General features: G+C 43.4%; 1 protein-coding gene across 6 annotated transcripts in view; it reads right to left on the reverse strand.

The window, feature by feature from the left end:
• Positions 1 to 8474: 8474 nt before the first annotated feature.
• TMEM178A (transmembrane protein 178A) overlaps positions 8475 to 23479 on the reverse strand; it is a 235876-nt gene continuing 220871 nt past the window's right edge. For 5 of the 6 annotated variants that reach the window (XM_070512208.1, XM_070512209.1, XM_044772286.2 and 2 more), the window contains 3 exons: positions 23053 to 23166; positions 20079 to 20216; positions 8481 to 9457 (listed from right to left, as the gene is read on the reverse strand). In XM_070512208.1, the coding sequence (XP_070368309.1) occupies positions 9216 to 9457; positions 20079 to 20184 (348 nt within the window). In that variant the 5' untranslated portion in view covers positions 20185 to 20216; positions 23053 to 23166 and the 3' untranslated portion in view covers positions 8481 to 9215. Of the gene's footprint in view, positions 9458 to 20078; positions 20217 to 23052; positions 23167 to 23479 lie in introns of all 6 variants that reach the window. The other variant, XM_014832945.3, reaches the window with a different exon arrangement.

Raw genomic sequence — 23479 nt, forward strand, 5'->3', positions numbered from 1 at the left:
TGCCTCTCTCTGGACATTTCCCCACATACCTGCGTTACTCAACCTCTCTGCTCAAACGTCCCCTTATTAGCAAGGCTGTCCCTGGCCTCCCTATCTAAAAGACCCATCACCTTACCCTTCACACTGTTCTCCTAGCCATCTCTATTTCGCTTCATAGTACCTACCACCAGCACACATGACATGCTAGCTTATTGTCTGCCTCCTGAGGGGAGTGGCTTTGTTGACGTGCTCACTGATTATCCCCTGCACTTGAGTCAGTCTCTGGCACACACCAGGCACTCCGTATAGATCTGATAAGTGAATGACCACATGCAAGTTACTTTTCCTAGTCATCTGACAACCAAGTAAACAGAGCCAGAAAGACCTAGATGCTAGACCAAATTCCCCCTTGCTTTGACCAAATCCATGCATTCCAATATCACAAGGGAAAAAAGAAAACATTTTCAGCTGTTATTCCCTGAAGAAAGACTTTTTTTTCTTTTGTGACTGTGGAATGTATGGAATCACGCAGCACCAAACAAGCTGCTCAATCGTTACTAGGTAAAAGCTTGACATTTTCTGTGACACCCTTCTTGATTATGTAGGCGTATCACAGACCCACAAGCTGATTGCTTTAAAAAATAATAAAATTGTACTAAATTTCATCTTAACCAGTTGCATTCTTCACTTTTCTGGCTCCCCACAGTAACTGGTATTTTTTTGACAAGCTTGTGAGAAGGAGGCATCCACATGTCCCAGTCCACATGGTTCCACGTGGCTCTCTGCCCCTCAGCCCGCCTCACTCCAGCTCACCCTCATTCTTCCCTCACCTTCACTCCAGTTCTTTTATTCCCTACTCCTGTGAACACTCTTTAAACTGTTACCTTATTTGGAAAATTCTTTGTTTAAGAGCTGGCTCATCCTTTGAATCAATACCACATTAATCACTTGTGTTGTCTCCCCCAGATTACCTTTCACAGTTGGTTTAGTTCCAATTCCCAAGTCCATTTTATTTGAGAAACATGTTGGCATGATAGCGATTTACTGTAGTCACAGCAGAGGCATATAAAGCAGAGGCCAATGGTCCATCGACATATTTGCAGGAATACAGATACTTACTCAGATGTACTGACCTCAAAACCTAGTTAGCTCATTTGTTGGGAAGTTAGACACCCTGCCAGAGTCTGCTGAGAGATCTTGGGCTAATGCTTAGGGTCTCGGTTTCCTTTATTGCCAACAGGAATGACAGAGCCTCCACAGACCTCCCAAGGCTGTCCTGAGGTTTTGTTTTGTTTTGTTTTGAAACCACTGCACGGCGACCAAACTCTTGAAGAAAAAATGTAAAATGAAGTGCTCGCCTTCATGTGTAATAAAAAACTTGGATGATGTCCTTGTATCGACTCAACATCAAATGGCTTTATTTCATTGTGTAATTTACATGCTGTGTTTCTTAAATTTGTTCACTTTCAACTTGGATAAAGAAAATAAAAAGTTTATAGTGGGGCTCAGAGTATTTCATGGGCTTCTTAATGGGTAGTTATTGCCAATGTCCCTGGAAAGCATGTTAGCTCGTAACTGTCTGCAGAGGTTTGGGAGAGATGATTGACTTTCAGGGCCACACATGAAGACAGTCACAACACAAGGACTGAAATTCATGAGTCTGTGAGTTCCTATCCCATCTCTAACCACAAAGCTATATAGCCTTCTTTTTCAAATAATTGCTTTCATTTAATAATTTTTAAAAAGTCATCAGGAATGCTTTCACGGGACAAAGTAAGGTGAACCTAGCCACTTAAATATTAATCTTTGAGCTGCCCTGGTGACACGGGAATTTCTCAAAATGTTCTGGGGTTGGGGAGTGTCAAGAAGGTAATTAAAATTGCTGTCATACCTTTAGGCTACTGCAGAGGACAGGGTCTCCCAAAGGTCACTCATGTAAGGAGAGGTTCTGTGCTTATAAAAATAGATTTGGCATTCTTTACAGAATTACAAAGGGCAACGTATGCTTGGGTTTAGAAATATAGCTTGATTAAAAACTGCAGAGCAGCGCTTCCAAGGAGAACCATGAAAAATGCAGGGGAATGTGAATCTATCTAGATGTATAAAATTTTGAGAAATAAGTTCAGATGTGGTTAAAAATGCACTGTTGATATTTGTGCTCGGTCTCGAGTAGGTGATGTGGATGCTGTATGGGAAAGTGGAAAGAGCAACAACTTGGGAGTGAGCGGGCCAGAATCCAGACCTTGGCTCTACCACTTAGTACCTTAGGGAAGGTTATTCCACCACTATGAGCCTTAGTTTCTCCAACCATAAAGTAGGGGTTATAAAAGCAAGATAAGGTTTGTAAAGAGCATGGCCTGGAACGGTCCCCGAGGAAACCCTGAGTCAGTATCATCAAGGCCAAGAGACAGAACAGGAGAGGACGCGAGAATCAGAGCTTTCTTTTCCACTTCTTATTTATATGCAACACTTACAAGGAGGAAGGAGACCTAGGAATTGACAGGAATGGGACTCCAGCACCATCTTCTTAGAATCAAGTGCTTTGAAAGAGAGAAGTGTTTTTTTGAGCACCCACTAAAGTCCGAAACTAGTAAATGGAAAACCAGGGCTTAGGGAGAAGTAAGAAAACCTCAGCAATTTATGCAAAAGGCATTGGGTTCCTTCTGTGTTTTCATACTTAACAGCTCCAACTGGTATGATGAGATGTGACGTGTTTTATGTGTGGGGAATGAGTTTGAAGCCCACTGAAGCCACAGCTGAGTGAAGTTCAGTTCAGGCATGGCCAAGTTTCTAAAGCAAGTATGCATGTGCTCATCAGTCAACTTGACTGACAGGCAAAGAAGTGAGGGTAAAAACAAAAGGTGTTTTACGATTCAAGAATTAAACGTCCTGAACTTGACATCTGTCTGTGATTGTGAGGGATCTGTTGTGTTCTAGCAGCCTAATCAATGGAGTCCTAGACTCTTCTCGTCAGGAGCTAATGACGCCTCCATGAACCCTGCTCTAGCAAGCCTTCCCTGTACTTTCCAGAATTCCCAGAGTGTGTCACTCCACATCTATGCAGATTTGAGGGAATGTACCTCTAAGGTCCTATGTAGATTTAGAATGTGTCCTAAAGAGTCTGAGGGTAGTTAGTTCATCCATCCTTACAACAACTCACTCAAGGCAGTGACATCATCAGAGTCTTGGCCATCCAAAAGGAGCAGATCATGGGGCAGTGGTCTGTGTACTTCGTGAATGTCAGCAAGGCCAGCCCTAAGATATGATGGGGGCTTAAAAAAAACAGGCCAATAGTCTATTGGGTGTGATTGAAGCTGGGGGTAGCCAGTGTGTGATACCTGCCTTTCCTATTCACTCACAATCACTACATCCTTTCCCCTTGTGGCTGGACAGAAATCTCCCCAGTCATCACAAATTGATCAAGTTCACATTCAAACTAAATCCTATTTGCCAACCCTGGTGTAGGTAGCTTCTGGAGAACAACTAAAAACCAAAGAGGAAGAGGCTGGCAGCAGGATCAATTAAAGAGAAAGTGCACTGGGGTCATTGGACCATATTCTCAACTACAGCTTTTCTTTTTTTTTTTTTAAAGATTGGCACCTGAGCTAACACCTGTTGCCAATCTTCTTTTTCTTCTTCTTCTTCTCCCCGAAGCTCCAGTACATGGTTATTCATTCTAGTTGTGAGTCCTTCTGGTTGTGCTATGTAGGATGCCGCCTCAGCATAGCTCGATGAGCAGTGCTAAGTCCGCGCCCAGGATCCGAACCAGTGAAACCCTGGGCCCCCAAAGAGGAGAGCACAAACTTAACCATTCGGCCATAGGGCCGGCCCCTCAACTACAGCTTTTCAATCTTGGGTTCCACTCAGTTAAAGATAAAGCCGTCCTAAGTGACACTGGATTTACCGTGAAATTTAGTATTTTTTTTCTTTTTCTCTTTTTTTTCAAATTATGCTATCTCTTTTTTGATACAAGGACCATAATTTCCTCAGAAAATAACAACTCTAAAAATTGCTTAGTTGTCATCTTTGATAATGTCCCTTCTTTTTTCCCCCTTCCATCCAATTTACCAGCAAGTCTTTTCAACTCTATCTCTAAAATATGTCTGCCCACTTCTCTCCATCTTCATTGCCACCCTCTTGGTCCAGGCCACCATCACGTCTCCTGGACTCCTGTAACGCCCTCCTCCTCAACCGGCTTCTCCACCTTCAGTCTTGGCTTCTTCTAATCCATTCTCCATCCAGCGGCAACACTGATATTCTTAAAGTGGAAATCAGATCACATCATTGTCCTTCTTTAAACCCTTTCATTGCTTTCCATTGCCACAATAAAACCCAGCCTCCTTACGGCAGCCAACAAGGCTCTGCCTATCTTGGCAATCTTGCCTGCACCACTGCCCCCTTGCTCTCACCACTCAAGCCCCACGGTCTTCTGTCAATTCCCATCTGCAGAGAGGACCTGAGAGAGGCCCATGCACAGCCCAAGGCCTTACACGTAGCAGGCAGTATTTTACAGGACATGCTGATGGGGAGAAAAAATAGGAAATAAAGATAGAAAAGTATCTAATTTTAGAGCCACCTAAATTGTTTTCCTCTTATGGAAGCTACAAGAAGACATATTCTAATAGGTTTTAGAACAATTCAAAATCTTGCTTTGAAGGCTGGCAAAATATAGGTTTTGTATTGGAGAGGAAATATGTTGGATAGCCATGTTCCCAGTATGCAATGGGATGCCCTGAGCATCGTCAAGCAATTGTGCTTGTCCTGCAGCAAGGAGAATTTCCTCTCCTTCTGGTCAAAGGACAAGGCCCCAGAGAAATTCAAATAATGCAATTTAAAAAGGTTTTTGGTCAGTATAGCTATTTGCATTCAAACGAAGTCATTTTTGAAGCATTCTTTTCAGAATTCCAATTAGAGATTTAAAACATACCCGCACATAAATGGGAAAGCTTTAAATTGAGGTGTAGAATCATATTGAGGTTACTGCCTTAATACTGTTTGAGCCATCAAATAAATGTTCCATAGTACTTAGTTCATAACACATTTCAAGTTTTATCTGGGCTAGTTTGGGTTAATAGCCCCTTTAATTATTCTAATGAGGCTTACTTGCTTGCCAAGCTATATTCTCATTCCATTTAGCCTATTATAACACTATATATGTTTTTTATGGGCTCCCTAAAATTGGTGCTAAGGGAGTCAGTTCTGTACAGGGAAGATGAGAGTTTATCTTTGGGACTCGGAATTCATGCATTTATTCCACAAAGATTTGTGAGTACCTACTGTGTTCCAGGCTTAAGCCCTGGAGACAAAACACAAACAAGACACAGCTGACATCTTACAAGAGGCTATGATGCAGTTAGGGGTGATGGGCAAGCACAGTGTAACCAGTCAGGAGAAGGGTAGGGCAGTGTAGCATGCTCAAGGCAGGCTTCCAGGAGCATTGTGTTGAAGCTGAGACACAAGGAAAAGTCTGCACAGGTCTGCACTGGGTAGTTTATTTTGACCTTGTGGCCCCCTGAGTCTCTCAGATCCCAGATTCCTCTTCATCCTTAGCTCAGATAACCTTAGGAACTCAGGAACCCAGTCTCCTTAGCTCAGGTAACTGAAGCTTGCCTGTGCAATACACCTTTATCGTTCTCAGATTTAAGTTTCAAACGAGAAATCTTCGAGAGGCAACCCCGCCCCGCCAAAAAGTTAATAATATACTTTTTATGTTACTGAGGATAGATCCGAATAAGAATGATACGAAGTGAAATGCACAGCCAATGTAAACGTAATTCAAAAGAAACATTTTAATAACTATATTGAGCTACTTTAATTCTGGATTTATGAAATCGTTTCGGGCTTGAAAGGGTAACTGATTTTTTACTTGTACTTTACTGCGTTTTACTAGAATACGCTTCACAAGGGCAAGAACCTTTATATGTTTTGCTTCACTGATGTTCCCCAAGTGCCCAGAATAGTGTCTGTCATATAGTAGGCATTCAAAACATATTTGTAGAATATATAATGACTTTTATGGAGAAATTACTTTCTATGGAAGTTTCCTACATCCTGGACTCCTGACTATCACGGGTCCATGGTTCTCCAAAGGAGGGGTAGAGTTCCCCGGAGTGGGTAGCAATGGTTCTAACACTGCAAATACACCAAGGACAACAATGTCAAAAGGAGGAGCCTGTGGGGTCTGTGGTTATCTCATCAAGGTTTGAATAAAGCCCTATTTCTTTGTAATTGTCATCTATATATGGCAAAGGGACATGATTCTTAGTATACAACCCCGGGTGTTCTGTAAATCCACTTACTTTCTATTCAAAAAGCCTTATCTTACAGGACTGGGGAGAATGTGACTTCAGTCTTTATTGGAGACAGACACACACAGCTATGCCAATGTCCCTGGGCCTTTCAAGGGTTAGAATGCTACCACTGAGAAGCTCATTATTCCAAGGCTAGGTTCCTCCCAGCCATTGGTTCTGCTGCTCTGAAAGCCATTGTACCAATGGCCCCATTATGCCCGGCTGCCCCACGCAGCCACCCTCTCCGAGGTCCTGACACCTTCAGGCTGTGTGGGCCCAGCTAACCACGAGCTCGCCATCCTTTTCTCTTTCCGGTCTCCAGGATGCCCTGAGGCACTTCTAGCCCACAAAGTCAGTCCTCTGACCTGTCCTCCCTTCTGGACTCATTGCATCCTCACTTCCATGAGCTCATGCACCTCTGCTTTCTGCCCTGCAAAAAATCCCCGAGGCAAAGAAATACTGTCTGGCTACAGGCATGCAAGCAGAAGTGGGACAGAGAGAACAAACCAATGGTCTCAATAAGTTATTCTGCCCCATGCAGTACTGCGTGGCCATTTCAATCATTCTTCATTCACCAGCCAATTAAGAACACACCCCTAAGAGAAGCCCAAGGACTAGGGGTCAAATGCCCAACTTTAGCACCACTTGCTCACAGTTTCATGACAGTCAATAGAAAGCAAGGAAGCTTGGGCGCTCGCTCCTCGCTCCTCGCTCTGCGCTCCCTTGGGCTGGAGGGTGGGGAGGCTCTCTTCCCGCCAGCACACGTTTGAATCCCAAAGGAACTCCCCTTGCTTCTGGGCAAATCTTTCTGCTGCCTGAACCCTTCAACCTCCTGTCATTCCTGGGCTTTCTTCCATTCTCACCTCAAACTCCTAGGAAGCTTCTCAGAAACTTCAAAAGTCACTCGCTCAGACACTGCTTTGGTGGTTGGAATATAAATGTTCAAGAGTCTTGACATCTTCCATGAGGATCTTTAAAGAAGACTTCAAAGAAACAGCTCTCCAGCTTTGAGAATTTCCCACATAAGCAATAAATGAAAATAACTGCCCATTTCTATATGTCTCTGATCTCATCCCGAGGGACAGGTTTATTAAAAAAGCCTGAGAGATTGCCAGGGAAAATACACACAGGCTTCGGCAAGGGCTTGTGTGGTCACTGGCATCATCTAAAGTCTTCCAAAAGGCTTCCATGACAATATGTGGAACTGTCACTCGGAAATCAGGCTTTATTTTGAGGGGGTACATTATCATTATCCTTTTATAAGTACCAAATCAGTTTTTATAAAGAAGAAAAAAAGTATCTTTTATGAAATCTGAAATGGTGTCTCACTTCGAGATACGGTATCTTCCTCTATTTTAAAGAGCATCTTTATCACACATTGTGTGTAGAATACAGGATAATGTTGGCGTTAAAAGGAAAAGCTTAGAAGTTAGCCAGTGCCCACCTTTCCATTTAAAGATAAGAAAACACAATGGGAGGATTTTAATTTTTGTCCTAGACCCACACATAGGAAAAGGATTGAGAAAAAAATAAAGCAAACGTTCAGTCTGAGCCTCAGCTTCCTTATCATAAAATGGAATAATAATACCTACCTCATAAGCTTTCAAGAGGATTAAATGAAATTATAGCCAGAAAAGACAAAGCTCAGTTGCTTGCACACAGTGAGTACTAAATAAATGTTAGCTGCTCAGGAGACAACTGCAGCTCTGGCCCAGTTCAGTGGCTCTGAATCCCACCTCCACATCAGAACTATCTGAGATGTTTTATCAAAAATACTCAAGTCTGGGCCAAGACGCAGTTCTGAGTCAATCGTTCTGAGGTGTGGCCCATTCTAGGTACCACTCAAAAATTCACCGGATGATTCAGCCAAGGCTGAAACCTACGGGCCTGGGAGGGCCAAGGACAAGGTATCCTTTTCGCTCCCCAAGTACCAGGCCAATGATAAAGGGAGAGAGAGAGAGAGAGAGAGAGAGAGAGAGAAGAAAATTTAAAATACTATGGTAAGGTCTTAAAAGAAGTTTGAAGATGGCATCTTTTGTCACTATCAAGTGTGTGGTTGCTACAAAAGATAAATAATAATGACCAACCCAGTGGAAATGATGCACTTCGTAAGGCTTAATAAGAGTCTTATGAAAACAACAGCTCTCCCCTGTCCATATGGCTAGGGAGGCCTGTTGCCACAGCTGAAAGCCAGGAAAACAAAGCCAGATTAACAAGGGGGCAGCCGTTTATTGCAGAAATCCAGTTAACATAAAGAGACAGAGGTTGAACAACAGAGAGGACTTCAAACAATACTGCATAGTGTCACAGAGTAGCTCTTACACGGTTCATCTGTTTTCCTTATGATTTTGATTCCCACACAAAGACAGAGAAGAGACTTCAATTAAAAAAAATAAATAAGGCAACAGAAGAAGAATCTTCCTGTGACAAGGAACATCCACAAATAATGCACCAATATTTGGTGCTGACCCAAGAAGACACCATTAGGACAAGTGCTGAAGGTGCTGCATTAAAATTTAACAAGCATGGTCCAATGACAAGAAAATTATACTTGCTTTGTTACGAATCCTTTTGCAAATAGAAACGACTCTCAGGTAATTGTTATATACAAACTTTCCGAAATAAATGGCAATCATACAAATTTTTCCATTGCTGTTTCCTCTTTTTCTAAACCTGGAAATGTCCCATGGCACTGCTCCCTATTTCTCACAGTCAAAGCATAAATAGTCATTAAAGCACTTGAATCCACAGTAGGCTTGTCCTTAGAAAGGTATGGAGGTTTTGCATGATTTCATATCAGTCATCCAGAAAGGGCTGGCAGGCAACAGGCTGGAATGTGAAAGACCATTTTGTGCTTGGGATCCTGACGCAGACTCTGCTCCGTGCCCCTCAGGAGTTGTCCGCACTGTGGACGGGTCACCGAGCAGTGAACTTGAGGGTGGGCAGTCATACCGTGGAGTCCCTGCCAGACTTTAGATGTGCAATCTTGGTCCGGCTAATAAATGGATAGGCGATGCAGAGACCTCCAGCTGCCACAATAAAGCCTAAACTGCACCAGGCGCAAAAGATGGACCAGCTGTAGCCATGTTCCACATCATCAGGCAGGCTATAAATTAGCTTCGGGAGCCGGTTCAAATCATAGGAGATGCTGGCAGCGTAAGTGCAGAGGGAAATGGTGCAAAATATCCCTATAAATAACACAAAGAGAGCAGAATGATCAGTTACTGTTTTGCCTGCTACAAGGCAAATGCCAGACAGGCCTTTGTGAAAATCAGATCAACTGATGAGGCGATCCCTCCAAATTAATAAAGGATCTATAATTGTTTCACTTGAATTACTTCATTCAACAAACATTGGCAAAACCTTTATGTGCCAGACCGTACATTAGTTACTGGACATATGGGAGTGAAAGAGACAGACAGGGGAAAGTGCTGGTAACCTGAATTATTCAGAATTATCTTGCTTGAGTGGTATGTATACTTGAATTTATTTTTGTTTTTTATTCTTAAAAACAGCTTAATAAAAATTCTAATTACTTTAAGGGAAAAAAATCTTCTGTAATCACTCAAATGTAATGCAAAAGAGTTTTCATTTCCCTTTGTTCTATACCTGATTTGACACATTTTTGTAAAGTTGCAATCATCATACAAAGTCTGCTTTCTTTTTCAATTACTACCATCATTAGTGTTTACCATGTTGCCTGTAAATAATATTTTAAATGAATTTTTACAAGTGTTAAATCATTTTTTAAGGCACAGAGCCTGGCACATTCTAGGGCCTCAACAAATCGTTGTGGGGTTTTTTGGGTTTTTTTTTTTTTTAAATGAATGAATAAAAGCTTTTAAATAATATAAATTAAATCTGGAAAGCTGGAATTGATGTAAAACAGCTGAGTAAGCAGATCATACACTTCAACCACTCAGAATGTAGGGAATATTTGGGTGACACAAGGAAAATGAACAGAGCCAAAACTTTACTTTTTTATATCAACGCATGTATGTACAATTGTCCTTCCAGAACACAAATCAAGACTGATAGAAGTGCTTCAAAAGTCCAAAACACAGGATTTTTAGTGTTCAAGTGATGCACCGAGGATGCAGATGCTTCCGTTCCACCACAACGGACCCCCAAGGATGCTTCTTTTGAATGGGCATGGGATCAGAATGAGGCGGCTGCTGAGCTGACGGTGGGTAATGGAAACAGAAACTGGCACCCAGTGAAGTATCAGAATGTCCAGCTCAGTTCCGAGTCCTACACATCTCTTCTTCATATTTCAGTTTACCCCTGTGTACAGTGGAGGTTACATCCACTTGCTGGAAAATTGCTTTGGGAATCTTGGGGAAATATTCAGCATCTCCATGGGAAACAGAGACACAGATTTGGGAAAGATTAGCCCTGAGCTAACATCTGCTGCTAATCCTCCTCTTTTTGCTGAGGAAGACTGGCCCTGAGCTAACATCCGTGCCCATCTTCCTCTACTTTATATGTGGGACGCCTACCACAGCATGGCTTGCCAAGCGGTGCCATGTCCGCACCCGGGATCCAAACCAGCGAACCCTGGGCTACCGAAGCGGAACGTGTGAACTTAACCAATACGCCAGCGGGCCAGACCCCCCAACCCCCTTTTTTAAATAGAGCTTTTGGGGTCAGAAACACTAGCAGAAAAACAAACTCAGAGCAGACAGCTGTTGAGAGGAAATAAAGATCACCTTAATGCCATTTTTAAGCACTAGGAGTCTGCCTGCACTCAAATCACATAAGGGCACATTGCCTGAATCCTTTTCCAAATGAGCATTTAGAAAAGAAATGTTTTAAATTAAAAGGACACTTGATCTGAGATAATTTGGTATTTCCCACTCTGCTTAATTCTGTTTTTAAACTCTAAAGTGATTCTGTTATTCTAAAAAGGATAAAATCTTAGCTTCCGATTCCTTGCTCCAGATTACTACGGGAAACATACCACAATGAGTTCTCCAAAGAAAGAACATGATGGAAATAATTTTTTCATAAAGGAGTGGACCAGTCAAAAAAGAATACTCTGCTGCTTTCAAACCTTGCGAAGAGCAAATTTTCTTATATCTCCATGAATGTTTTCTCTGGCATCAAAGCAAAGACAACGTTTAATATAAAACAAGGTCCTTCTAACGAATGCTGGTGACAGAACAAGAAGGCGGTTAGAAAAAATTGATCTCTGGAGTATCAACAGGTAAAATATAATGGAACAATGACCTGTTCACAGGACAAAAAACTCTACTCTGCATTTAACTGCACACAGCTGAATGCCTAAAAGCAAGGCTTTTTACCAGTAATGTGGTTTTAGCAACCTCTGAAAGCTGGAGTTCAAGCTTGGACTTTTAAGCATTCTTTGATGTCCAAATGCATTGGGCTGGGATGCAGGAAATGTGTATTCTGGTCCCCAGATCTACTACGAATCACTGCGTGACCTTGAAATTACCTAACATCTCTGAACCTTCTTAGTTTATCTAGGAAAAAAAACTGGGGGACCTGGTTACTGAAGTCCCTTATAGCATCAAATTTCTGTGATTCTGTTATTCCAAAGTAAGGCATAGAGCAAGAACATTTCCCCAAACTTCCTAATGAATCTAGTACTCAGTATTATGCAACTAAATAAAATATAGAATGTCATGGATTTTTCTTTCTTTATATACTCCCTTTGATTTTACACTAAACATTGATTTTATTATCACCTCTCCCCTGCCAACTCCATAAAATTATTTTGGGTGAAATGAATTTTAGCATAACACCACCAGTTCACACTGAATACACAAGGATTATAGAAAACAATCTAACCTGAGGACTTAACCAAGAGGATGATTTTCTCTGCCCTTGCTGTCATGAACAGTTGTGCTTTCCCAGGGCACTTGCTTTGTGGGTACCTCATGGACACTGTGAATGATGTCACTAACAGGATTTCTTTCTTTGACTAAGTTGCCAGGGAGCTGAAACGCCCTAACGCTAAATCAGTGGTCCACGGTGAGCAGAAGTTGGGGACTTCACATCATGCTATTTGCTGCTGCTCTCACTCTTGGATCCATCTTGACTTGCAAACCTGATTGCTCCTTTGTCTTATTTTTAGACTTATTTGTATTTATTTTATCATGAAATATTATACGCATCTCTGTGCCACTTAAGTTCTTTTTGGAATAGGGCGCTCATCAAACCTGGATGAAAACCTGCTTTATTTTCTGCAGCCTTTCCTCACGCAGCTGAGAATGGTGGGGAGGGTTCCTAGGAGCCCACAGATATGCCTCTGTCTGCCCCTCCCGCTTCCCACAAAGGCCCCCACAGGCCCTTCGGGACAGTTTTCCTCCTTCCGAGATGCTCCTGAAGTTGTTCTGAAGAAGAGAAGAGCAAAGATTGACAAAAGAGCATATCTCCGAGTTCCTCCTCTTCAGACCCTCGCATCCCTAAGAACGTTTGCAAGCATCCAGCTGCCACAGCTATTATTTGTGGGATGAGCAGGACTGTTTCTGATGATTACAGGGAAATGTCCTGAGAGGAGATAAAGCACTCTTGGCAATGTTTCCAACAAGCTTTTGTAAAAGAGTTCTAACCCATTCAAGATATTTTTAAAAGGAAAAAAGAACCTTCTAACTTTGAAGACACCAAGAAAAAGTGTTGTTTAAATGATGAAAACATCTTTGTTGTGGCTGGATTCTCAGTCTTCGGTCAGCTTTGATGTGGTGGACTTCTATTTTAGTTCCATATACTCGTCTTACAGTACCCATGCGTATTGGTTTGCTCGGGCTGCCACAGCAAAGTACCACAGACTAAGTGGCCGACACAACAGAAATTTATTTTCTCACAATTCTGGAGGCTGGAAGTCTGAGATCAAACTGCTGGTGGGGTGGATTTCTTCCAAGGCCTCTCTCCTTGGCGTGGATGGCTGTCTTCTCCCTGTGCCTTCACACAGTCTTCCCTCTGTAACTGTCTATGTCCAAATTTCCTCCTCTTACCAGGACACCAGTCATAGTATAGGATTACGGCCCATCCTAATGACCTCATTTTAACTGAATTACCACTATAAAGACCCTCTCTCCAAATACAGTCACATTCTGAGGTACTAGGGGTTAGAACGTCAACATAAGAATTTTGGGGACACACAATTGAGCCCATAACATCATGTGTGTGAGTGTGTGTGTGTGTGTGTAGTCAATTACGAAGTATATTTCTATCCCTTTTATAGGTCTAAGCAAGGTTTTACTATTTTAGATGTTATTTAATCAGTTATTCAAGAATTCTTTATCAAGCATCTACTATGTCCCAGATCCAGCTCTGATTATCTTAGAGACAGTTTAGTTTAATGACTCCCTGTTGGTCACAGCCATCAATGGTTTGACGTCAACGTGGTCAAGAACCCCAGGAGTTCTTTCCACTCCACTTTCCAGCACGCATCTCAGGGAAAGGTAGTGGAGACCTTCTACACTTCCCATAAGTTCTTCACAGCGTCTAACAGAGCGGAGCACATGGAGTCAACAAAACCTGCTGGACAAAATCAAGCTCTGCGATGCACTGAGCTCTACCAACCTCAGAACAAGTTCATGCCAAAGTGCCCCATGCAGGACTAACCTACATAGCAAGCTCTTTCAGAGAATGCTGCATTTTTGTCCGTAGCATCTAGTTAATGCAAGGTATGGAACAGGATATGAGAAGATAAATCAGGTAGCAACGCTGCAGTCAAAAAGTTCAAAATCTAATGGTCCTTCCTAAAAACCCACGAGAGAGGTTGCCTCTCCTCCATTCTTCTCTCAGGTTTTCCCTTCCCTTTCGCTTCTCCCCTGTCCAGGCAGAAGTTACCTGTGGTACCACTGACACTCTCCAGCCCAGCTGGTGGCACAAGGGAAGAGCTTGCTGAGTCCCAAGATGGGTCCCGGCTATTGCTGGTAGCATCTTCCAAAGAGTGAATAACTACTGGTTCTGAAAAGCCCTGTATGCCACTACTTTTCTTATAAAATATTAAAAGGTTTTCTGCCAATATTCTTAATTAGAAGATACCAAGATATCACAGAATTACAGGGCTGGAAGGGATACTTGTGGATCAGGACAGAAGTAAATTTATGCTGCCATCCCAGATCATCTAACTAATTTCCTTCCCCAAAGTGTTCCTGGTGCCTATAGCCAGCTGGTGAGATGTAATTAGGGTAACTGGGCCCGCTCTTTTGACCATCCTCCTTTGATGTGCTTAAAAGGCTGAAAGGAGTGGAGGCTGCTTCACCCTGGTTAGCCTGCTTGATAAATAACGTGACTGCAACACCCAAAGGCACAAACATTGATTTTTTTTTTTTCACTCCTTCAAAAAATGGCCTGCCCCTCATTTCGGTCTCTTTGCAATTCCAGAAAAAAAATGCCTCATGCTACCTTTCACACAGATTGCTCAAAAAGCCATTCCTAAGTTGTCAACTAAATGACTGGAGGGGGGACAAATAGAGACAGACAAAACTTAAAAAAAAAAAATAAAGGATCCACAAGCTGCAATGATCAAATCCAGAAAACCTCCAATCTTCTTCTGAAAGATCGCAGCAATCTCATTAATGGCAAAGCTGACCTGATGTGACATGGGTTATTTATAGTCTTTATAGATCCTGCTTAGTATGAATATTCATATGTTTTGCTGCAGAAATGTTAATGTATTTGATTTCAGCCCCGGCTGAGGGTGTTAGATGATAGAACATATATGTACCATACTACCTTTCTAAAATAAAACTTAAAAATCCTGAATTCCAAAACACACCTGACCCCAAGGGTTTAAGTCATAATCAATGGATAACTTAGATAATCTAATACATCTACTATAGTGGAGTCTTTTTTAATTTGAACACAGTGAAGCAAAGGAATGCATAAAAAGCACAGGTGTGAACTGTCCCTGGGCTTTGCTGGGGCTGTCTAGGCTCTATCCCTTCTTTATCTGCTGTCACAAAGCCCGCTGGAAGGCCCTGCCTCATGGGCAGTGGCCGCTCAGGGCACAGCCTGGGAAGGGGAGTGGATCCAGTGAGCAGTGAGGCCACCCTCAGGGGAGGCCCAAGCTTTATCCAATTTTTGAGACTCCCAGTGTATACAAACTCTACAACAAAGACATAGAAATTGTATTTAAAAACGTTTGCATTGAATAAATTAACCCTTTCAAATATTTATAACAAATTATAATCATTATCACTGTATCACTATGGCAATCTAATAGAATGCATCATTTAATGTTGATGGGAATACTCATTCACAGCGCCCTGAAAGTAGTGTGGTCCAGCAATGGGCAGCGGCTCACAGCTGGGAGATGAGTGTCTTATCCCCTCAGTCCTCTGTCTACGCCTCTGTGACCCTCTGTGTGTAACCTCACAGGCCATGAAAACACATGCTACATCTGGGGCCCCTGGGGAATGTGATGCCTGCCCCTGGCCCTTCTGGAGGAGCCCTTGAGAGACCCCAAGGAGGAGGAAGGAGTTGAGAACCTGACTCCCGATGAGAAGTGATGAGAATTGACAGTCGGCAGCACGGCTGTTCCACACGTGGGTAATCAAGAACTATCTGCATGCAATAAGGCAGAAGGAGAAAGACTGTTTCAAAGTTTCCATTTTAACATCTCAAACTGTCACAGCACTGATGTTCTTCATTGAAGGTTTGGCTAATAAGTTCAGGCGGAGAATGAAGATGCCAGCGCATTAGATGGGGCTAAGTTTAGCATCAAAACTCTGTGGGAGTGACGCTGACTAGGGCTGCTGAAGACATTTCTGCTTAATTAAAATCAATTCCTTTAACCCTTGTTTGCTCTCATCTCCTGGTACTACATGTGAAGGTCCAACAGCTAATTTATCTCTTGCGATGGATTAACATAGTTATCTCGGTGTTTACAGAGGAAATGTAAAGGCATTATCTGTAGTAGCAAAAATAAAACAAGCCTCCCTAAACCCCACAGGAAGGGAACAGATGAACACAAAACAGCATATCCACTCCATGGAAAAACATGGAGCGATTGAAAGCAATTAAGGGGCCAGCCTTGTCGCCAAGTGGTTAAGTTCGTGCACTCTGCTTTGGTGGCCCACGGTTCGCTGGTTCAGATCCTGGGGATGGACCTGCGCACTGCTCATCAAACCACACTATGGCAGCATACCACATAGAAGAACTAGAATGACCTGCAACTAGGATATACAACTGTGTACTGGGACTTTGGGGAGGTCAAAAAAAACGAGGGAGATTGGCAACAGATACTAGCTCAGGACCAATATTCCTCACACACACACACACAAAGCTATTGAAAACTAAGCAGAGGGGCCGGCCCAGTGGCACAGCAGTTAAGTTAGCATGTTCCGCTTCAGCAGGGCCCAGGGTTCACTTATTCGGATCCCAGGTACAGACCTACGCACCACTTGTCAAGCCATGCTGTGGCAGGAGTCCCACATATAAAGTAGAGGAGGATGGGCACGGATGTTAGCTCAGGGCCAGTCTTCCTCAGCAAAAAAGAGGAAGATTGGCAGCAGATGTTAGCTCAGGGCTAATCTTCCTCAAAAAAAAAGTGAGTCGAGAACAATGTGGAAACATGGGGAATGTTTATGGTATGATGCTCAGTGGAAGCCCAGAAGACTAAATACTTTCCATGTGATAATGGTCCAATTTTTTTGTTTCTTCCTTCCTTTTTTCCTTTCTCTTCCTTTTTTCCTTTTTTCCCTTCCTTCCTCTCTTTTCTTTCTTTCCATCCTTCCTTCCCTCTTTCCTTCCTTACTTCCAACACATAGGCAAGATTTGGTCCAGAATAAAGAAAATATTTACGCAAACTCATTTTTCAGGTGGCAGGATCTATAAGTGGATTTCCCTTTATTCCAAAAATGTTGTTTGGCCAACCAAAAGCAAAGCAATCTTATGTTGTGTCTGTTAGTTCTTCAGGACTGGTTATCAAACGTCAAGTTTATAAGTTTGGGGTGGTGTTTTGGCTGTTGTGAGTTTTTATTATTACGGCTATTGCTTTACTTGTTTTATCTTTGCTTAACAATTGCACAGGGCTTTTGAGACAAACCCTGAGGACCCCTGAGCCAGTCTGGCCCGGAGGTACGGTCCACGTAAGGATCAGAAACAAGGGCTGAGCAGGAAAAGGGGGAAGTGGCTGAGCAGACTCTTCCTCGCTCTCCTCCAGCCAACCCACAGCTGAACTCCACTCTCCTTTCCTCCACAACCAAACCAGCCCCTCGACCTCCCAAGGAACACTACCAGCTCTGGCTTTTATGGCCCTGTGATTTATTTTAATGCTAACGATTATTTTATATGCTAAGAGCATCCTAAATTATTCATGCCTTACTCATATTAAAACTGTCCTTTAAAAACTATTACTACTGGGGTTTCTATTGGATCCAGAGCTTCTCTCACTTTCCTGACAAGGGGATGTGATGTGGGGCCTTTGCAGGGTTGGGGGGAAGTGAATCTGCACTTCTTTGATGTATATGGGGACAAGAGTCAGCAAAATAGGGGCTCAAGTAATAAAGGGATGGGAGAAAATGGGGGAGATTTTTAATGAGCATTGAGCCCCAGCAGAGGCTTAAAGAAATCCTCTGAGAAGCACAGGCCTCTGATTCTTTGCCACCCTCGCCCACTCATTCTATAATTTGGATTTTAAATAAATCCCTTAGGCAGGCGCTGGATGGCTGGTCTTAAGGGCTCAAATCCTACTCTAAAACCTCAGGAACTAGAATTTTAGCTACAGTCCTGGCAGCCACTGTGTAGTCACCCAAATCTGGAAAACCTAAGTTGGTTTTCAGCTCACAACTCTTCAGAGGCCATGGGACTTCGGAATGGTCCGTCAGGATGCTCACAATGATGATCCACATTCCAGATCATTCCCAGTTACAACACCACCTCATGGAGCAGGAAAGGGGCAGGTGGGAGTTAGAAGGAAGGGCCCCTGCCAGTGAATTGGGTTTCTTAGGCCACGGTTTGGCTGACCTCACCAGAAAGCAAAGCGCCACCTACCTGTCAGACCTGAAAGACAGACAGACAGAAAACGGTGTCAGCCACAGAGTGGTTCTGGGGCCTCCAGTTAACACGGGCCTGAGTAGGAGACCCATTACAGTGATAAGTGCTAGAAAATCCTGTCATGGCCACCTGAGCAAAGAACTCCAGGGAATGGAAATAAGGCTATTTAAAATGGCTACATGTCAGGGCCAGCCCGGTGGTGCAGTGGTTAAGTTCGCACCTTCCACTTCAGTGGCCCGGGGTTCACCAGTTTGGATCCCAGGTGCAGACATGGCACCGTTTGGCAAGCCTTGCTGTAGTAGGCGTCCCACATATAAAATACAGGAAGATGGGCATGGATGTTAGCTTAAGGCCAGTCTTCCTCAGCAAAAAGAGGAGGATTAGCAGCAGATGTTAGCTCAGGGCTAATCTTCCTCAAAATACATAAATAAATAAAAAAATTTTTTTAAATGGCTACATGTCTAGAGTAACAGTAGTTCTGATACTGAGTGTACTTTACGGAACTTTTAATTTGGCATTCATTAATCACTAATACACTAATTTTTTGTGAACGAGCAGAAAGAAGGAAGGATTTCTTTCCTGCAACTACCTTGAGTCAGTGTTAGCTGTCAGCTCAGCTCCTGATTTCTTTTCAGACAAAAATATCCTTCACCTGCTAACCAAAAAGACCACGGTCACGTCTCCACACACCCTCTTCCAATCTCCTGCTTTAAGATCGAGTCACTCTTCTGCTTAAAACCTTCTGGTGGCTTCCATCACCCTCAGATTAAAACCCGAGACACTGCTTGCTTCTCCCACCTCACATGACACTCTCCTTTCCTCCCCTGCCTTCCAGCCACCCTGGTCTTCTTTCTATGGCTCAATATACACTAACCCACGGGCCATCCCGGTGGGGTAGTGGTTAAGTTCCCGCACTCCACTTCGGCGGCCCAGATTTATTTTCCTACAGCTTTTGTCACCATCACAACTTATCGTTTATGCCTCCCCACAACAAAAATGGAGGATTTTTGTCTGCCCTCTTCATTGCGTCTCTAGTCCCTAGAGCAGTGCCTGCTACATAGTAAGTCCTCAAAAAATATCTGTGGAGGGGCCAGCCCTGTGGCTGAGTGGTTAAAGTTCCACACACTCTGCTTCGGCGGCCCAGGTTCACGGGTTTGGATCCCAGGTGAGGACCTACTTCACTTATCAGTCATGCTGTAGAGGCATCCCACATACAAAGTAGAGGAAGACTGGCACGGATGTTAGCTCATGGCTAATCTTCCTCAGGGGGAAAAAAAAAGGGAGGACCATTGGCAATGAATGTTAGCTCAGGGCAAATCTTCCTCACCAAAAAAAAAAAAAAAAACCTGTGGGATGAAATGAATGAATGTTTTGTGTATAAAAATGACACCAGTGACACCATCATTAAGAGATGTACTTTGAGTTGACTTTCAGCCTGAGGGGCTGGGGAGGGCTTGTGCTGACGCATTACCCTCTCTCTCCTCAAGGCCTCCTGATAAGCAGTGGCCCATGTTTGCCAAGAATCCAGGTCAGGATTATGGGCACGGTATGAAAGAATGAGACAGAAAAAACAGAGCTGGCTCATATGGAGATGAAACCCAAGATATTTCCATCTAACCTAAGAGGCCACAATAGAGAAGTAAGGGCTGCATTTTTACCATTGCTGTTTTCTTTAAATTCTGTATTACCCACCAAAGCCAAATGACCTTCTGGCTGCTTTTCTCACAAGTGAAAACAAAATTAACAGAGAGAGAGAACGGAGTGAAGCCAGCTGAACACAGAGCAGCCTCCCCTCCTGCCGGGGGGAGGAGAGTCTGAGGCGTTGGGCCCCCGTACCTGTCATGAGGAAAAGGAGCCCGGCCACGTGCTGGGTCAAACTTTCCTCCCAGAAGAAGCTGACCGTGGCCACAACGCAGCCGCAGAGCAGGACGGCCACAGCCATGCCCAGGAAGCCGGCCGTGAGTCTTCTTAAGTCTGATCTCAGAACACAAACACACATTCAGAAGAAGCTGAAGCAGGAGAGTCATTGAAAATGAGAGAATGAAAGCTTTGTATACACTGTGCAAATTAGTAAGTTTCACGGGCAGGCTTAGGCCTGCAGAGCCCAGGCGGTTCAGGGAATTCTTGGCCACCTGTCCTGTTTCATAAGAGGACAGGTGGGGTGTAACACACGGAGGGGTCAGAGTCTGCCCTCTCTAAGTCCATGGAAGCGTCTACACCAAGCAGAGAATAGAGCAGAGGACCATGCCAGGGTAAACTCAGGTAATGATAGCAAGTTACTTAGTAAACTGAGAGTGAAGTGGGTTTCAGAAATATCCTTATTATCCTTAAATGAGCAATAGAAATGTAAGTTGCCACCACTGTAGTGGCTCTAATTAATCTGGCTTTGGAGAAAAAGACTAAAAAGTGAGCTACAGTGAAACAAGGTTTTACCTGAGCATCACGGATGCCAATTATTTTATTTATTATCCACATCTATGCCTGCCTATTTTCAAAAAGGATTTGAGAAAGTGAAGGCAATTGTGGGGACTGAAACAGGGCCCAAAGTGCACATATGCGACATCCGCTCATAAACGTCCTCTCCCCTTAAACAAAGGCCCCACAGCCCAATCCCCGTTTCCCCAGGTTGAGGAGGGTCTGTTCCCACGGGTCAAGTGTCCACTGTACACACAACTGTCAGGTTTGGTCTATCACAAAAACAGAGTTGTGATCACTGGGCCGGAAACCCAGCCCCTCCCCCACCTTCTAGGCAAAACCAAGAGACGGACCGACTACCTGTACCTGGACATCCTTCCACCCCGGGTGCTACCCTGAAGGAGTACTCCCATTGCCCACTCTCCTTCTATTAGTTCTTCTTTCTCTTTCCTTCCTTCCTTTTTTTTTTTTTTTTGAACAAAGCTGATTTTAAAAATTGTTAGCTAAATTTCTGTGATCCTTCATAAAACAAGAAACCCCCAATATAGGTCTGCTGCCCCTGAGGCCAGTCAATAGGTCTGGGCAAGTGCATGTGGATCAGGCACACCTGTGCACACACAGAGCCAAGACAAGGGGCATGCCCCACTGTTTGAAATGAGGGCGGCCTGCTAAGGTGGAAGTGCCAGTCAGATGTTCGCTTGGCTCCTGGGCATCTTGGGGGTGCTGCCTACAGGGTTAGAGGGTGGATTATAGCAGCTGCCAGTCTTGTTCGTAGTCACACATGGACCATCCCTTTCTTTTAAAAGGATTTCTCATTTCCAGCTCAAGGCATCTAAATTAAAGCAGGGCATCGCTGCCCAGAAGAGGAAGTGTAGACACCACAGAGCGAGGGCTCAGGGGCAGCGACAATTTAAAGGGGCTGAGTTTAATGTTAAGGGTATAAGTCGTTTTGGGACATCCACATCTGAGCAGGAGAAGAAATGTAATAACAGTTCAGCCACTATTAGCTGACAACCTCCTAAATTCCCAGTGGCTTAAGCAATAGTTCTATTTTCTATGACCATTAAAAGGCATAAGGTTCAGATATAATCCACACGGGATTCACATTAGTACCAGACATGTTAAGATTATCTAGTAAACATGGTACAGATCTCCAAGCGTGACTTTCTTAGAAGGAGCCACGCATGAGACTGCTAAAAGTGTCTTTCCATGTGAACCTCAACAAGGATTAAGAGGAGAACGCTCACATACTGTCTTGCTGGGCAGTAACAGGGTACATACTCAGAGCAAGAGATGAGTGGCTTTTCAGGATCGTGGTGATCTTTTCTCACCTGACTAAAACCAGTGATCATGGGGCTTTCTAGACAGATGATTAAGGCAACGAACTCGAAGCATGCTCATAAAGAATTCAGATTCAAGAATACTTAAGACTCTAACTCTGATCTGCGGAGAAACGATCATTAAGATCAGCCAGCAAGAAAGAATTTTCAGGAATTTACACTATTAAGAAATAAACCGCATTTGAGCCAATGACTTTCCAAGTCCTAAATTTGCCAATCATAATATTTATAGTATTATACCACTGCTGTGGCAATATCATAAGAGCTTCCATTTGCGTGTTTGAGATTCAAAACAGAGCCTTTTGACCTGCAGAGACACTCACAAAACAAGACCCTGCTTGGCTTTCTGCAGTGGCGTTGGTCACCAAAAAGATTGCTGAAGTCCTTGCGGCTTATTTCATTGGAAAATGACAATGTCAACCTCTGATTAGGATAAACGCTGAAAAGAATCTGGTCTAGTTTTTTGCTTTCCTGAGTTATCTATCACCAGGCAGCAGGGATCAACAGTTTTCAGGTAAATATCAGCCCTCTTTAGCGTCACGTTGCATGATCCTTTCTAGAGTTTCACATTTTCCTAACAGTGAAAAAGAGTAGTTCCTGACATCGAGATGTGGAGGTAACAAACACGCTCTGAGAAAATTATGATGCACACTCATAAGATGTTTTAGCAGAAATACCAAGGTCTGAGATAGACACAGTAGTTAAAATGAATGTTGTATAAACAAAATAAGACAAGCGGCAGAGCAGATCCTCTTACCAATGACTTGCTAAAGAAAACTCAGGAGGCCACTTGAGTGCAGATGCCACCAGGAGGGGCACACACGCTGCACTCTCACAAAGCCTCATGCCCAATTTTCACACATTGGCTCTGTAAACAAGTCGTGACCCAGCACGGCGAAATGCATCTCTGAGTCTCTGACCACGTTGGATTGGGCCCAGAGGCCCACATATAATCAGCACAGTAACTTTCAGTCCAAACCCGAGAGGGCTGGTGGGGATACTTTTTGTTCAGAAAGACACCATTTCCTCTCTGACCCTTTCCCAGAAATACTCACGAAGCAGATGCCATTCATCTTGCTGTATTGTCTTGGTTAAATTGAAAGGAATGTTTCGTAAGCGGATTGGCTGAGAAAAGTGGTACTTGATAGCCGTGCATCGCTGCGCAATACCTTGAAGGAAACAAGAAATGCGACTTACTAGTCTGTGCATTTGTGACAGAATTCTGGGGACCTAGGGCAGGATAACATATCCTAACATGGGTTGAATGGGGGGAAGGGATAGGAATCTCTTGATTACTCTCATTAATAGAGGCAAGTCAGAGCAGTAAAAACCAAATCATGAAATAATTTTTAAAACCATGTTTCAATTTTGAACGTATTAAATTTGATAAGGATCTAAAGTCCCCTCAATTTTTGAACATTGAGTTTGTATTAACTAAACGCCAAACTCCTCAAGGAGAAATGGCCTAAAAGCATACAGACG

This window comes from Equus asinus, chromosome 6 (assembly GCF_041296235.1).
Source record: "Equus asinus isolate D_3611 breed Donkey chromosome 6, EquAss-T2T_v2, whole genome shotgun sequence".
Classification (NCBI taxonomy): domain Eukaryota; kingdom Metazoa; phylum Chordata; class Mammalia; order Perissodactyla; family Equidae; genus Equus; species Equus asinus.